Source organism: Colletes latitarsis, chromosome 11 (genome assembly GCF_051014445.1).
Source record: "Colletes latitarsis isolate SP2378_abdomen chromosome 11, iyColLati1, whole genome shotgun sequence".
Classification (NCBI taxonomy): Eukaryota; Metazoa; Arthropoda; class Insecta; order Hymenoptera; family Colletidae; genus Colletes; species Colletes latitarsis.
The window spans coordinates 17980513-17996648 of record NC_135144.1 but is presented as its reverse complement, the minus strand read 5'-3'; the positions used below and the strand labels follow the sequence as shown (position 1 = coordinate 17996648).

At 43.4% G+C, this 16136-nt stretch overlaps 2 protein-coding genes across 5 annotated transcripts in view; one reads left to right on the top strand and one right to left on the bottom strand.

Annotated features, from left to right (window-relative positions):
• Positions 1 to 3971, top strand: Taf5 (TATA-box binding protein associated factor 5). 3 transcript variants are annotated; one of them, XM_076778785.1, is made up of 11 exons: positions 1 to 139; positions 299 to 484; positions 608 to 810; positions 890 to 1086; positions 1197 to 1401; positions 1475 to 1594; positions 1661 to 1806; positions 1889 to 2026; positions 2090 to 2283; positions 2376 to 2667; positions 3634 to 3971. In XM_076778785.1, exons 1-11 carry the CDS (start codon positions 77 to 79, stop codon positions 3846 to 3848), a joined length of 1959 nt encoding a protein of 652 aa, XP_076634900.1. In that variant the 5' UTR covers positions 1 to 76; the 3' UTR covers positions 3849 to 3971. The 3 variants fall into 3 exon arrangements, with proteins under 3 accessions (XP_076634900.1, XP_076634899.1, XP_076634901.1); XM_076778784.1 differs by having other exon boundaries at positions 1889 to 2283; XM_076778786.1 differs by lacking the exon at positions 3634 to 3971 and having other exon boundaries at positions 1889 to 2283; positions 2376 to 2432; positions 2521 to 2644.
• LOC143348505 (uncharacterized) overlaps positions 3569 to 16136 on the bottom strand; it is an 81616-nt gene continuing 69048 nt past the window's right edge. The window contains exons 3-11 of one of the 2 annotated variants that reach the window (XM_076778779.1): positions 15645 to 15751; positions 13983 to 14119; positions 10938 to 11138; positions 10508 to 10848; positions 10215 to 10434; positions 9796 to 10101; positions 9143 to 9730; positions 8185 to 8912; positions 3569 to 8028 (exon numbers count right to left, since the gene is read on the bottom strand). In XM_076778779.1, the coding sequence (XP_076634894.1) occupies positions 7653 to 8028; positions 8185 to 8912; positions 9143 to 9730; positions 9796 to 10101; positions 10215 to 10434; positions 10508 to 10848; positions 10938 to 11138; positions 13983 to 14119; positions 15645 to 15751 (3004 nt within the window). In that variant the 3' untranslated portion in view covers positions 3569 to 7652. Of the gene's footprint in view, positions 8029 to 8112; positions 8913 to 9142; positions 9731 to 9795; positions 10102 to 10214; positions 10435 to 10507; positions 10849 to 10937; positions 11139 to 13982; positions 14120 to 15644; positions 15752 to 16136 lie in introns of both variants that reach the window. The other variant, XM_076778780.1, reaches the window with a different exon arrangement.

Below are 16136 nucleotides of genomic sequence, written 5' to 3'. Positions count from 1 at the left end.
AGAGTGGAGTGCGTCCTTTGCGCTGTTTGTTTATTAACAAATACTTCAATTTTTTAACATAATAATTTAGATAAAAATGGACAGCGAGAAAACTACCATGCTTGCGGTTTTACAGCTACTTCGGAAGTATAATCTGAAGGTATGTCAGAATGTATTTGGTTATCGAGCGGTTTTTAACCTCAAAAGCTAATATAAACATTGAACGTTAACCTGCAATTGACTGGTTAACTATGATATTTTCATGTGAAATAAAGATGCTACGTTTTTTTTTTCAATCGTGTATGTATCACACTTGTAGGGAACGGAAGAACTATTTCGAAAAGAGGCGAATCTAACAGATATCTCTCCGGATGAAGCTCAGCAGACTGATTCCGAAGTAAACAGTGTGCTCTCTGCGTACAAAAGCGAGGGAGACCCTGCACTCTATGAGAAAGCATACAGCGAACTGAAAAAATTTGTAGAAGGTTCTCTAGATATATACAAGGTAAATCGTGGTGTACCACAATAATTCTATAGATTAAAGGCAACGAAATGCTTTAATCGAATACAGTCCTGTCGTTTGTACTGTCGTTACAAAGTCTGAAACATAGGTTTTTTTATAAAACAGCATGAATTGGGTACGATATTATACCCGGTCTTGGTGCACATGTATCTAGAATTGGTCTATAATAATCATTCGGAGGAAGCGAAACAACTTCTAGAGAAATTTGGCGGTAATCTGGAGGAATATTATCAGAATGATTTGAAAAGATTGTCCAACGTTACCAGACGGGAACAGATGGCCGGAAACGAGTTAACCGACACTTTCAAGTATGTGCACGACTTGGTTTCGCACGACGTTCGATCATTCCGAGATTTCGCGGTACGAATTACGTAAAATGTTTCGCAGATCCAATCAGTTCATAATCAGGATGTCGAGGGATACCCTTTCTATATTAAAACGACATTTACAAGAAAAAAAGCACAGTGTGTTATTAAACATCATACAAGAACATCTTTATTTTGATATGTACGAGGGAGTAGCTAGGAACAAACAACAAATCGATGCTACGTCGGGCGCGGTAGTCGGAGAGGCGACCAGGCAAGGTGAGATCGTCGGTAGCATGATAGTTATCGGGACAAAACAATGAAACGTACTAGTCCTCCCAAGGCGAACGAAAGATGCTGTTTTTTCTTAACTTAAATTTATACTTTAGATAATAAGGCTAAAGTATATTATGGACTTCTGAAGGAACCAGACATCCAATGCGTGCCTCCGACCGAGGAAGAGGAGGACGATACAGGCGGTGCAGACGGGGACAAACCGAAAAAGAAAAAGGCCAAGAAGGATCCTTTATTTTCGAAGAAAACCAAGTCAGACCCGAACGCGCCGCCCGTCGGTAGAATGCCTTTGCCCAATTTGTAAGGGAGATTGTCGGTAAAAGTTAGCTTTGTTCAATCCCTATCACGATTAACGCGGTTCGTTCAAGTACAGAAAAGACGCTGATAAATTGGAGAAGGTGAAGGCTCTAAGGGAAGCGTCGAAACGCGTGGTGCTTGGCCCGGACACCTTACCCTCTATCTGCTTTTACACGCTCCTGAACGCTATCCATACGTAAGTCCCACGCAAAGATTAATTTGTGTTACGTTAAGTTTATTGTATTTGTAACGCGGGACTCAGTGTAACAGCGGCGGAGGTGGCAGAGGACTCGAGTTTACTGGCCATCGGATTCAGTGACTCTAGCATAAAAGTGTGGACGTTAATTCCGCAGAAATTAAGACTGATGAAGACCGGCGAACAATTACAGGACATCGACAGAGAAGCAGGTAGAGTTTGTTAATTGCGACAGGGTCTAAATGTTTACGTGACATCGTGCATTAAACACGCGTTTGTGCCATGATACGACAGATGACGTGTTAGTGAGAATGATGGATGATCGTACAGCGGAATCGTCGAGGCCCCTGTACGGGCATAACGGTCCCGTGTACAGTCTGTCGTTCAGTCCAGACAGGAATCTTCTTCTCTCGTCGTCGGAAGATAGCACGGGTATGTTACAGTCAGCGGTGGTCCTTAACCTGCGATCCGTTAAAAATTATAAATGTATTACAGTCAGACTATGGTCCCTACATACATGGACGTGTGTCGTATGCTACAAGGGGCACTTGTTCCCAGTGTGGTGCGTCAGGTTTTCGTCTCACGGTTATTATTTCGCTACGTCTTCTCACGACAAAACTGCCAGGCTCTGGGCGACCGATTCCCATCAGCCTCTTCGGATATTTGCCGGTCATTATTCGGACGTGGATGTAAGCCCGTTACCACTATTGTTTTTTTTTCTATTTAAGACGCGCGAATATTAGAATATTAGAATATCAGAAACGCGTGAACTCTGTTTCAGGTAGTACAGTTTCATCCAAACTCGAACTACGTGGCGACCGGTTCCAGCGACATGACAGTAAGATTATGGGACTGCGTAACCGGTAGCCAAGTCAGATTAATGACAGGTCACAAAGCTCCAATTTACTCCCTTGCTTTTTCCGCAGAGGGTCGGTTTCTAGCATCCGCTGGAGCAGATCATCGCGTTTTAGTTTGGGATCTGGCGCACGGCCATCTTGTCGCTGCTTTGTCCAATCATTCCGGTACCATTCATTGTCTGACGTTCAGCAGGGATGGGAATATATTGGTCTCAGGTTATTATCCGGTCTTTTAACCCCTTAACGTTCATGCCCGAGTTTAACTGCTTCGAAAAACGATATTTGTTTAAGGGAGTATTGCTGTCATTTCTTTGGCCTTTGCGATTTTTTTTTCAACGTCAGGTAGGTTGTTTTGTACTGACATTTAGCAGAAATATTTATTCGTCTTATAGGTATGTGCAGTATTTTTTCCATGAAAAAAAAATTAAAAATTGCGAGAGTTATAGGTCCTTGTTTAAAAAAACGCATTTAAACTGGCTTATATGATATTTCAAGATCTAGCAGACCGATTTACTTCAAATTTGGAGGGAATATTCAGCAGACACGCCTTTATCGCTGGAACTAGAGATTTAAAAAAAATATTGAGTTTTACTATTTTTTTTTAATACGCTAAAGACAAGAGAACGATTAAAAAATAGAAATTCGAAACTTGAAGTGTCGCCATTTTTTTATTTATCAGGATTTTGACTTCTCCCTAATTTCTGCTATAACTACAACCTTCCCTATGAAGATACTTTAGCCCCCTCTGTTTCTGATTAGCGGCTCGGCTGGAATCCTGGAAGCCCATTAAATAAGAAGTTATAATTCCCACGATTTTTAATATTTTTCCATGAAAAAAATATCGTACATGCTCATAAGATGAATAAATACGTCTACAAAGTCTCAGTACAAAACAGCCTACCTATCATTAAAAAAAAAAATCACAAAGGGCCGTAAAATTGACAGTCTAGGCAGCAATACCTCCTTAATCCAACAGTTTAAGGGATGATAATATTTGTTTTCCTTCAAGTTATACGTTAGATACATTGTAATTAACAAGAACCGCATTTTTAGAAAGAAATCCAATAAAGAAAACCGATCATTCTTGGTTAACCCGAAAAATATGACCGTTAAGGGGTTAACATTACGATTTTTAAGCGGCGATCGAGCAAAGATTTTTCATACCGAATGTTCTGTTCGCAGGATCATTGGACTCTACGATTAAATTGTGGGATTTTACGAAGCTCGCGGAGGAAATGAGCTTAGAGGACGTGAACGTGTCTCACAACCCGGATGTAAAGACGAACGCGGAGGCGTATCTGTTGAGGACATTCCCGACGAAAAACTCCCCCGTCCTCGCGTTGCATTTTTCCAGAAGAAATTTATTATTGGGCATCGGGATGTTCGAATCCACGTAACCAACGTAGTCGTTCCCCGTCGTCGAACTTCACCGTTGCCGATGGGATACGGTCTGGCATCGATTCGTCATCGTTGTAATATAAAATCATTTGTTAATAAATTTTTTCACATTTACTACACGACATACTCGAATCGTTTGTACTTGTCGCGATATCCCGTATCGTCGGTGGATCGCATTTCGGTGGCTAAAACGAGCGGATCGGCGCCCTGGAACGTCTAACAGCTGGTTCAACGGTAAATAAACCTGGACCAATCTTTCGTCGTATTTTCAACATGAACGTGTTCTCTTTTATTATGCCAATTTATAGAAAATTAAAAATGGAAATAAAAACGCTTATGCGACACCTCTAAGGTACGAATAACTTGTCTGCTGCTGGACATTAACATTCATGGATTCGTCGGCGAGCGTAAGTGTCCGTTCGAAATCAACGGGGCACCGAAGACAAAGCACATCCGATTGGCGAACTTAAATTACGACTGGAATATGGATGGACCAGGATGGACGTTTCTCGATCAACCGACGGATTTCACGCATCCATATTCTATTTTCATGATTAAGCAACGTACTCTGAAGCTACGTCATCGCGATGGTCGTTTATTTAGGATTCTATCGCTTGCTTCCCGTTGTATTTTAACGAGTCCCCTCTTTAATTGCCTACCAGACCGCACGACGATTGCGGTAACGTTTCTCTCGGACTCGCCAAAATATCACGAGCAGCAACTAATTGCCGCCAGTTTGACGTCAGCGCGAATTAGGGCAAGATACCCAATTACTGTTATCCGAACGACCAAGAATATTGCACGGACGTCGCGAGTGAATTGAAAATATTCTTTTACCTCTTCCACGCGAAAACGTTACTTTCGGTCGGAACGATTACGTCAAACGATGTTCCATATTCTAGATCTGCGAAAGACGAGGCTCAAGAGCAGGGGGGGTGAAGGGGGGGCACTAAGTAACACTTTCAAGATTTGAAGACGAGATAAAAATTCAAAAAGAAAGAGGTTAGCTACAGTATCAAAGGAAACATATTTCAGCGAACTTGGATAAATTGTTGCTACGACCAGCGACCCACATTGAACGTTTCATTCGTACTACGGTATTCATAGCTGACCGACATTGGTCTTCAAGACATGTTTCTCAAAGTGGTCGGACACTAAGGGGTAAATAAGACTGGACCGTGCTCGTTAGTTTCTCAAGGTTTGGCCGAGAGAGTAGCTGAATAATAAAATCTGTGCTTTTCGAAGAGCAAGTGTTCTCTGTCGAAAGATTGGGCACACGGGTCGTAACGTGCAATGAAAAAATGACCTTGACGCGTCGTAAGTACAGGATCGACAAGGGCGTGTGTTGAAAAGCAGAGACGGATAAAAATTTCGCACGATAAAAAGTTACGATATATTTAAAATGTTAATTTCCGTAGTTTCGACGTTATCTTTAAAAAAAAAAAAAAAAATTATGTACCGATGCTGAGATGTTTGCGAAAAAAATGACCGTGATTAAAACGTTACAGCGATTATTTTTTATTCCTTGTTCAAGGTTTGTATATCTAGATAAGAATAGTGTCCCAATCTCCGTTCGAAAGGTAACCGAGGGGATCTACGTCTAACTTCGATTATGGGATTCGGAGGGTGCACACAATCGAAACGAATTTCACGCGAGAAATTTATTTCCGATTGTTGATACGCTTACTTCTATCACAGCATACAGACGTAAGTTATACGCGCTTTTTACCATACGTATGTGTATGTATGTATGTAGATGTGAATCGTCTCCCCGTATGTGTATCAGTGTGTGGTGCGCACGTGAAACGATGGCCTTTAGTAGTTAACACTTTCGTAACAGGGGTTACAATGTATGCGTTGCGTTCGTTTTCTGTTTGCCCTCTGTTCTCTCGTTTTTTTTTTTTTTTCGCGCACGTTTAAACGATAATCAACTATACATCGATCTCTACGTCCCAGTCACAAGCCTCGCGCATCGATATCAAACCTAGGTTACATGTGTGATTTAACTATATGTTATATCATCTTCAATAACGTTATGTACTTATGAAATCTGGATAGGTTAGGATCGCAGTTTAATGCAGGAGCATAGGATATCCGGCGTTTACGGACTTCTTTCGGTCCCTAGGGACGTTTTTCGTACGTTTTCGAAGTGACTCGAGCCAGTTAGCCCTGAATAATATAAGCAGCGATCGTTGGGCACTTCCGGAAACAATGCTATTCGAAATATCGTTTCAAACGTGTTACTTTATTTAAACGGTGTTTGAAATGGAACGGAAACAAAATTGATTTTATTTGAAATTGCTATCCTTTCGAAACCGAATCGTTATTCTGTTGAAACGTATGTAACGTTATCGCGGATTTAAGACAAATGTTATTTCAAATCGTTGGCGTTCTAGATCGAGTTTGAAATACAGTTTGCCCAGCGCTCTGCTCGTAATCGCCCGGACCTCGATCCGCGGCCATTGCAAATGCTTGTAATGGCGACTCAAGATGGCGCCGCTACGCTCCCGCGTTAACGATCGTGGTGGCTGCGCGTTTCTTACAAAAACGATGGAACAATCGACGGATCGACGCAGATTACACCGATCGATTTGATAATATGATGGAACGGGAGGGTTGGTGATAACGCGTTGGTTGATTTTTGGTCGTGATAATCCTTAGGATAAATTGCATACGAATGTCGTCGTCCGGACATGACAATTATAAAATTATAGAGTAAAACAGACTTCGAAAGTGACGAACATCGGTCGAAATTATCTTCCGGTTTCTTTACGATTTTTTCTTTTCTTTTTTTTTCTTTTTTTTTTTTACACATTTTTCGTGATACGTAATCTCGGGCGTTTTCTTTATTTTTTTTTTCCTCTCGTTTCGAGTGTAAATCACAGTAGTTTCGTTTTTTCTCCCCGACGTTCACGCGAGATTCATATCGATTTACAATCGTTTTCGCGGGGCTCTGTACTCGCACATCGTCGTTCACACCTCGTTTTCCCGCCAAACTCTGTTCTCTGCGTCGTCTCCCGTCGTGGACGTTTATGGCACTCCTTCCGGCAACCGACCGTGATAAAAATTCTCTCTCCCGATGCGAATTACGATCCCTACTTCATTCTTTAAAAGCATATACTTGCGCTTGAATCCTTTTCGTTACGTGTTTATAGTATTTTTTTTTTTTTTTTTTCCGTTTTACCATTTTCGTTTAAATTTGAACCCATCGCGCTCTACGCGCTTCCCGTTCACCGCACTTTAAACCTAAAACGTGTGTTCCTAGAGCTACTGTGATACCGCGGTTCGCGTCGTGAAAACCATACACACGAGCATCCCCGGCGATCCGATCCACGGCTCCGTTCGACCTTGATTCCGTCGTCGCGCCCCGAAACGTCGCGAAACGTTTAAAACACTTGCAGAGCCAGAAATTTCGTGCTCGGTTCGGTGCCTCCCGACTTACGGCGAGTTAAAAAGTGGAAAAAAAAGCGTCGCTTATCGCGATTCGAGGCCATCGAACGACGGTTCGATCGAGGCGTAGATCGTTCGTCGATGCTACGAAGAAACAACTCGGACCCGCTCGTTCGTTAAATGCCTTCGAGAATTGGTCTACGGAATTTAATACGATTATTGCGTACATGTGTGTTGGGGGAACGTTTCGGTTGACAATTCGTCTGCTTCTCATTCAGTTCGTTCGCGGAGGGTTGGTGGGTGGGGCGTGTGGGGTGAGGGGGTGGGTAGGGATCCAGAGGCCAGCGAGGTAGGCGTAATTAAAAATCCTGCATTATTCACACGGTGGTCTCGATATCGGCGATGGCGTATTGTCAACAAATACTGTCCTTCCCGTAGTTCTCCAGGTACATCTCCTGTGGCGTGGCAAGGTTGTAGCGTCCGCTCAAACGGCTTCCGGTGAGGCCGTTGTTATGGTGCGTGTGATTCACGTGGAGATGGTTCGCGTTCAGCGCGACGTTCTTCTTTTTCTTGCGTGCCTTGTGTCGATAGAGGCAATACTTGAGACAGCCGGTGGCGAGCAATAGGATCAGGAATATGCCCAACGCGCCGGCGCCCACTGCTACGTACAACAACGTCACGCCAAATCGGTACGAGCAATTGGCCTCCTCCTCGTCGAAGCCGGATGGACAATGTCGGATGCCGTCGCACCATAAAACGGAACTTATACACGCCTGAATCTCTGGACACCTGGAAAGAGGAAAGCGTGGCAGTTAGTTGGTTTAGATTTCAAGTATATTAACAGAAACGCACCACTCAAACGCTTTTTCTTACCGTGACTCCTTCACTCGGAGAGTTTAATGAATACCACGTTGAGGGGGTTAGCGTAACTGAAATCTATCTAACCTGTAAGGACATTCCTCCTGGGGCAGCACGGTGAAGACATTCGGACCAACGCTCGGACTGGGAGACCGTTTAGAAATAGCTATCCACGTGACAGCATAGAATCCGGGCTCCCTCTGAAGGAATTCGACGATGAAGCTCCTGGAATGCTGCGTCATCGCCACGGTGACGTTTATCGCGCTATAGTTCCAGCCGCCGGAGAAGAAGTCGACCGTTCTGGCCGTGTCGACACCGCCCTCCGGGCAAATTACGCTACGATCCTTCGTGTTGGCCGCCGAGTAAACGACGATACGGTTCAACGTCGTGCATTCCTCGACGTTGTCCAAGGTGATGCTGTACCCTGCGGTTCTCAGATACAGGAAATTAATTCTGGCGTCCTCCGGCTCGATCAGCCACGGCTCGTTCACGCACTGGGTCGCGGTAAGGTCCTCCGTGTTGGTCAGAATCTCCTCCACGGCTGCCACGCCAGGAATAAGCCGCGGCAGAGGACTCCTGAGGGAGATCTCGCCGCTGGTCCCGCGTAACCGTCGTTCTTCGAGCTTCGTCGAGCAGGCTTGCTCGCTCGTTTCCGCTCCCAGGGCGACGAAACGGTACTCACCCTCGAAGAAGAAATCTCTGTAGTCCTGAGTGACGTTCATCAGCGTCACCGCGAATCGGACCTCTACCACGTTCGACGTTAGAGTCCTCAAGACAATCCTTTCGGTCACGTTCGAGCACAAGCAATCGCGCACCTGAACATTGGTATGAAATTGTACCGAATAAACGTTCTATCCGTTACCGAATGGTAATAGAGGCTTGGCGAGTTAGTTTCTAGGCTACCAGTTTATCTCGATAGAGAGGCCAAAAGTAGGTAACGCAACTACATAAATCTCTCGAACGAACGCCAGGCATAGGTCTATTCTTGATAGATCCTGAATACTTTAAACTAACTCGCCAAGCCGGTAGTTACTAAAACAGGTACCAGTTCCACTCCATGCCAAGGATACTCGGCAACAACGAGCTCCGAGGTGCCAAACTTCGTAGAATCGACTAAGCGTCGATCGCAGGTCCACCGATTGACCAGCGGATCGACGTAGGAGGAACATCCTTTGTCTCCGAACGAGGCTTTCGTTATGGACAGTTCTATTCTGTGATCGGGTTCAGCCTCGAAACGATAAACACAGCTAACGTTCTGCGCACCACCGCGTCCATAGAAGAACACACTTTTCGGCGACCCGAACTTCCCGAAATTGGCGGAGGATGAGAGTGAGGACGACAACGACGACAAGGATAAAGTGGATGTGGAAGACGTGGATGAAGTCGACGCAGAGCCGAACACGTGATTGCAGGATATCGCCTCGTGCACGAACTCGTATCGCAGTACAAAGCTTATCGGGTAAAGTGCACTTCCTTGGCGCAGAATGTGTTCGAGTGTGAGGTCCCTACCGGTCGACACGTAGCTTTCCCCAAGGCTGCACGGTCTCGTGTTGCGACTGCCGTTTCGCAGCAAGCTGTGGTCGCACAGGCGAGGTGTGTCGTCCTTGCAAAATTGGCCCATCAGCGTAATGTTCTGTAATTTAAAGTCCAGGAGTTGTAGGCGGTAGCGTTTTTGATATCGTACGAGTCCTGGCGTACCTTACGCGTGGAAATTAATTTATCTAATGTATGATCGCCGTCCCAAATGAGAAGTTTCGCGTTACAGTCGGACGCAACGTCGATTCCCGCGGCCGCGTCCGCGCTGGCGGCGTAGTACTTGACGAATGACAACCACACGATCTCGTTCGGCTTGCCCTGAAAGTGGTAGCGGCACGTGGTGTTCGGTGGCAACGAGTGCTTGGGATTCTCCAACACCCCCGACGAACTCTCGTCGCTGGATATATAAAAATCGCAGTTGTTGTTCTCTTTCACGAAACTCCGTGACTTCTCGTCCACGAAGAGTACCTGGAAATCGAGTCGTCAGCATGGTCTTTTACGGTGGCAATCTCTAAAATCAGATGGAAGATTTGTATCTCGTCGAGCAGCGTTGGAGAACTCGTGTTCCGTCTGGTAATTACCTGAACCTCGAGCTCAAATCCCGGCAAGAACGACAAAGGGACAGGATGGAACGGATTGTCGTACGGCGACGTGTGAAATTCCAAAAGCATCGTATTATGGCTGCTGATAATGTCCGGCACGGCGTCCCCTCCGCAGAGTCTGACCAACACTTTGTCGGATGTTGACCCTCCGTCGTATACTGTCAAGTAATCCTGCGCCATGTTGCATTGATCCCACACTCTGGAAGAATTTAATCCATCGATTATCCAGTAATCGGTTCAAACGTTGGAAGGCGGACGATGATGAAATATACCTCAACAGCCTCTGGCTTCCGTCGTATTTCTCCTTGTCCTTGATGTGTATTTTATGGCTGTTCCGCTGACTCACAGCCAGCAACGCCCGATGGCCGAGAGGAGCCCGATTCTGCTCCACCCGGTAGTAGCATGTGATGTTTCTAGGATAAACGCCCGGGTAATTCGGCGATTGAAGACGACAGGCTCGCGTATCGCACTTGGTGAGCACGCGGTCGCAGTACGTGCCGTTCACCAGCTCACCCCTCCACGTAGACATGCTGCTGTTCCCGTACCTGAGATGAGCCTCGCTGCGTCTCAGGAACTTGTACGACAACTTGAAGTCGAAGTTGTAATCGATGCCCTGCGCAAACGACCAACGGTGGTTCTTGGTTAAACGTCAACGGGGGTTACGGGTACGCTTGAATTTTGTGGAAAGCGCTTTTACTTTACCCGCTCGGACAGACGCAATAAATGCAAAGTCAAATTGACAGAAGGTGTTTCGCTATAATAAACGGTGTATCCCCACGCGCTTCCGCACCATTGTCCACCGGTCGCTGGACGCCCTTCCTCGCGGATCGCCATGAACCCGTCCGGACATCCTTTCGACGTGTACGACAGGAATCGGCCCACGGTGAAAGTGTCGAAGATCAACTGTAATATCGTACAATTGCAGCTAAGATGTTCATAGATGGGACAAGTTCATCGAGATTATCAATAAATAATAACATTGGTGATTTAGTGGCACGGAACAACGCGTGAAGTTGTTTGAGCTAAGATACTATTAACAATTTCATTTCCGTTATTTGCAGTTCTATGAAAACATTCTGTGACTTAGAAGCCGGGTTATTGGGTAGTCGGTGGAGGATCGTATCCATATACAGGGCGTTCGGCCACCCCTGGGAAAAATTTTAATGGATTCTAGAGGTCGAAATAAGACTAAAATGAAGAATACCAATTTGTTGATGGAAGCTTCGTTAAAAAATTATTCATAATTAAATTCAAAAATTTCAAATCGTTTTGGAAAAATTATTTTCGGTTGCGGGGGTCAATTACAATCATGTTTGGTCATTATGTATGCCCCCAAAATTCTACTCAGTTTCGAGAAAAAAATTCAAGAAGGCGTGAAATTTTTCGACGAAAAAAAAAAATTTCAAATCGTTCTGAAAAAATTATTTTCGGTTGCGGGGGTCAATTACAATCATTTTTGGTCATTATGTATACCCCCAAAATCCTACTCAGTTTCGAGAAAAAAATTCGAGTAAGTGCTGAAAGTTTTGGATGAAAAAAAAGACTTTCGAATCGTCTTGGAAAAATTATTTTTAGTTACAGGGGTCAATTGCAAGCATTTTTGGTCAATAGACATACCCCCGAAATCTTACTCAGTTTCGAGAAAAAAATTCATTACCGAAAATTTCATGTCTGACCATAGCGTTGATATGTTTCACTGAAATTTCATGCGTATCTTTAAAACATCATAACTTCTGAACGGATTGGACGATTTTAATGTTTAAAAAAGCAAACTACGCGTATTTTGATGGAGAATATGTAGAAATTCTAAAAATATTGGAAAAGTTGTTCTTTGACCCGCTAAAATGAGAAAAACTCCATAAAAATGGTCCAATTTTCAAACGCCCGTAACTCCTACAATAGTGAATATATTTCAATGAAACTTTTTTCTGAAGTAGAACCCATGAGTACGTACTAAAAAGTATTAGACAACTTTTCTGTAGGGCGCCAAACAAAATTACTAAAAATGAAAAAGGAATTTTTAAGAAAAATCGACAGGGGGTAAGTGCCTAAATTTTTCGACGAAAAAAAAAAATTTCAAATCGTTCTAAAAAAAATATTTTTGACTGTAGGGGTCAATTACAATCATTTTTGGTGAATAGACATACCCCCGAAATCCTACCCACTTTCCAGAAAAAAATTCGAGTAAGTGCTGAAAGGTTTGGGTGAAAAAAAAGTCATTCGAATCGTCTTGAAAAAATTATTTTTAGTTGCAGAGGTCAATTGCAAGCATTTTTGGTCAACAGATATACCCCCGAAATCCTACTCAGTTTCGAGAAAAAAATTCCTTACCGAAAATATAATTTCTGGCCGGAAATGTCTGCCCGAATTTTCATGCTAATCTTTAAAACGACATAACTTCTGAACGGATTGGAGGATTTTAATGTTTAAAAAAGCAAACTACGCGTATTTTGATGGAGAATATGTAGAAATTCTAAAAATATTCGAAAAGTTGGTCCTTGACCCCGCAAAATGAGAAAAACCCCATAAAAATGGTCAAATTTTCAAACAGCCATAACTCCTACAATTGTGAATATATTTCAATGAAACTTTTTTCTGAAGTAGAGCTCATGGGTACCTACAAAAAAGTATTAGACAACTTTTCTGTAGGGCGTCAAATAAAATTATCAAAAATGAAAAACTAATTTTTAAGAAAAATCGACAGGGGGTAGGAGCCTAAATTTTTCGACGAAAAAAAAAATTTTCAATTAATTCTAAAAAAATTATTTTCGGTTCCGGGGGTCAATTGCAATCATTTTTGGTGAATAGACATACTCCCGAAATCTTGCGCATTTTCGAGAAAAAAATTCAGTACGGTCGGAACTGTAAACGTTAATAACTTTTTGACGAAGCTTCAATCAACAAATTAGTATTCTTGATTTTCTTCTTATTTTGGCCTCTAGATTCCCCCATTGAAATTTTTTCCAGACGTGGCCGAACATCCTGTATAAACAGACAGTCGATCGAGCGCTTGCGAGAGAGACCAGAACGCAGTCCTCTGGTGGCGAGCACAGGAGACGATGGACCCCGCAACTCTTTAGAATAAAGTTTGCCAGTCATTTAAAAAAGGATCTACCGATAAATATCGTCTGTACACAGTTTTCAATATTATACTGTTTGTATTACACTTTGAACGACAAAGTCCAAACGCGCTAGAAGTTTCGGGTACGTAAGGATCGATGTAGTAGCTAAAGGCGAAGTGCTAATAAACAATAATGTATCGCAGTACCGTGGACGAGGTAAATTGCTCGACGTACTCTGGCAACGAAAAACTTCGTACAAGATTATTGGCTGGCCGGGAATGATTAAAGCGGCACTGTCCCGAAGTAAAATATCGAACGCCTGGCTCGTTTGTTGGCGGAAACTAATACGAAAAAAAGTTGCACGGCGCTAAGACGTCGCTTTGTTTCCTCCAATATGAATCCTTGCAACCCGACGCAACGTCGCGCGGACGACGCTGTTCTGATTAATCGCCCGGCACGCAGAAGCGAGCGAACGGAACGAAGATAAAAATGGACGAGCACCGAAATAAACAAACTTACAAGAACAATTTCGAAGGACAATTTATTTTCGCCAAAGCACGACGTGTGCATCCTAGACGGGCGGTGAGGAGAGAAAAAAAAAAAAATTATTATCCGTGTCCGTGACGGACTCGCGATGGGAAGAGGAGTCAGCATTTATTTTCTACGGGATCCCCTCTTCTCCCACCTGAACTAGGTCTCCGAGATCAGACCCGGCGGCAGTGAAGTTGAGATGACACAGGAATGGCAGTCGATCCTCCCTCGGCCGGCGGACTTCCACTCTGTAGGTCCGGCCAACGTCACCGTACAAGGTTCTGTTGCACGCTAAAAGAAAAAAAGGACGTATCAAATCTCTCAACGATTCCCTCCATACGGTTTCAATGACTACTCTCATTCTCCTTTTAATCCTGAAACACGATTAAGGCGAGGTACTTGTCGAGCCCACCGGTTAGGAGGAAATCTTACAAGTCCAATAGAGAATCTTTCGTCTTGTGGCGTTGCTTCGCTGCGGTTAGGAACTCGTGAGAATCATAGGAGAACAGAAAAGGAAAAGAAGGGGGCGTGTTTCGTCCGGGGCCTGCTAGTGAACTCATCAGTAAGGCTTTCTAACAGACCCTGCCTGGGACGACTGGAATATTGGGAACTCGATCGAGGAATGTATATACAGGGTGGTCGGCCACTCCTGGGAAAAATTTTAATGAGAGATTCTAGAGGCCAAACTAAGACGAAAATCAAGAATACCAATTTGTTCATGGAGGCTTCGTTAAAAAGTTATTAATGTTTAAAGTTTCGCACGAACTGAATTTTTTTCTCGAAAGTGTGTAGGATTTCGGGGTTATGTCTATTCATCAAAAATGATTGTAATTGACCCCCACAGCTAACAATATTTTTTTCAGAACGATTTGAAATATTTTAATTTCGTCGAAAAATTTCACACATTCTCGAATTTTTTTCTCAAAAGTGGGTAGAATTTCGAGGGTATGTCTATTCACCAAAAATGATTGCAATTGACTCTTCCAAACGAAAATAATTTTTCCAGAACGATTTGAAATTTTTTTTTTTTCGTCGAAAAATTCAGGCACCTAATTAGATTTTCGGTAAGGAATTTTTTTCTCGAAAGTGTGTAGGATTTCGAGGGTATATATAATGACCAAAAATGATTGTAATTGACCCCTGTAACTAAATATAATTTTTTTAGTACGATTTGAAATTTTTTAATTTCGTCTAAAACTTTCAGTACCTACTCGAATTTTTTTCTCGAAAATGCGTAGGATTTCGGGGGTATGTGTAATGACCAAAAATGATTGTAATTGATCCCCACAAACGAAAATAATTTTTCCGGAACGATTTGAAATTTTTGAATTTAATTGTTAATAACTTTTCAACGAAGCCTCCATCAACAAATTGGTATCCTTCAGTTTCGTCTTATTTTAGTCTCTAGAATCCCCTATTAAAATTTTTCCCAGGGTTGGTCGAACACCCTGTATAGCAACGGAGGGGTTGGTCGAGCGCTTGTGAGAACGCGACCCCTCTGGTGGCGAGCATGGGAGGCGACGCCACAGTCTGTTCTGCAATATCCCCTAGGTATTCCTAGTAGAGATCTCTAGTCCTAAACTTGAATCTGGAAACAGAGTTGCTCTATTTCCATCTTATGTATATTACGTTTTACAAATATTATTTGCCTCCTAACGTATAACGAGTAGCGTGGAAAACTTAAGTGGTCTCGACGAGCTTCCAGGATTAAATGTGACGAGCATACTGATTTTTTTTTTTTTTTTTTTTTTGTTTCTGTAGATTCAAAATTTCCACCGCCAACGATCGCACGAAACGTGTTGGCCGAGAGACTCACGGGTACAATATCTCGGCTCGTCGGACTTATCGCCACAGTCATTTTCGCCGTCGCAGTATTTGTCCTGGGCGATGCAGTTTCCCGTGCCGCATAAGTACTCGGAAGGTCTGCAAATGGAATGCAAATAAAACGTACGCTAAACCTTTTAAATTCGCTTCCGCCGCGGGCACGGATAGCTGTCCCATGGACACGCGTAGGTTTTAATAGCGGACCGTCGTTCAAAAACTCTCGGTAACGATTTTGGATCAGGATTTAATTCTATCTTTGTAAGCGCTGCGATTGGAAATAGCCGGAGCGAAATAAAAATAAGAGAATACTGGACGTCACGGTTCTTTACAGGGTGTTTCATAACGCGTGGTGTATTGCAAGGTTTTTCGAGGAAAAAATCTAGAGAGAAATGCGGCTCGAAACACTAGCGCCAACTACGTGACGCTTGTTACTAAATCAAGGGAGGCGCCATTTTGTCTCACAGGTTCTTGCAATATTACAATT

What these genes read in the sequence shown, in the direction of transcription:
- Taf5 (XM_076778784.1), top strand. Translation starts at nt 77, where the DNA reads ATGGACAGCGAGAAAACTACCATGCTTGCGGTTTTACAGCTACTTCGG. An exon ending in TTCGGAAGTATAATCTGAAG is followed by an intron (nt 140 to 298) that starts GTATGTCAGAAT and finishes TCACACTTGTAG; the next exon opens with GGAACGGAAGAACTATTTCG. An exon ending in AGAATGCCTTTGCCCAATTT is followed by an intron (nt 1,402 to 1,474) that starts GTAAGGGAGATT and finishes GTTCAAGTACAG; the next exon opens with AAAAGACGCTGATAAATTGG.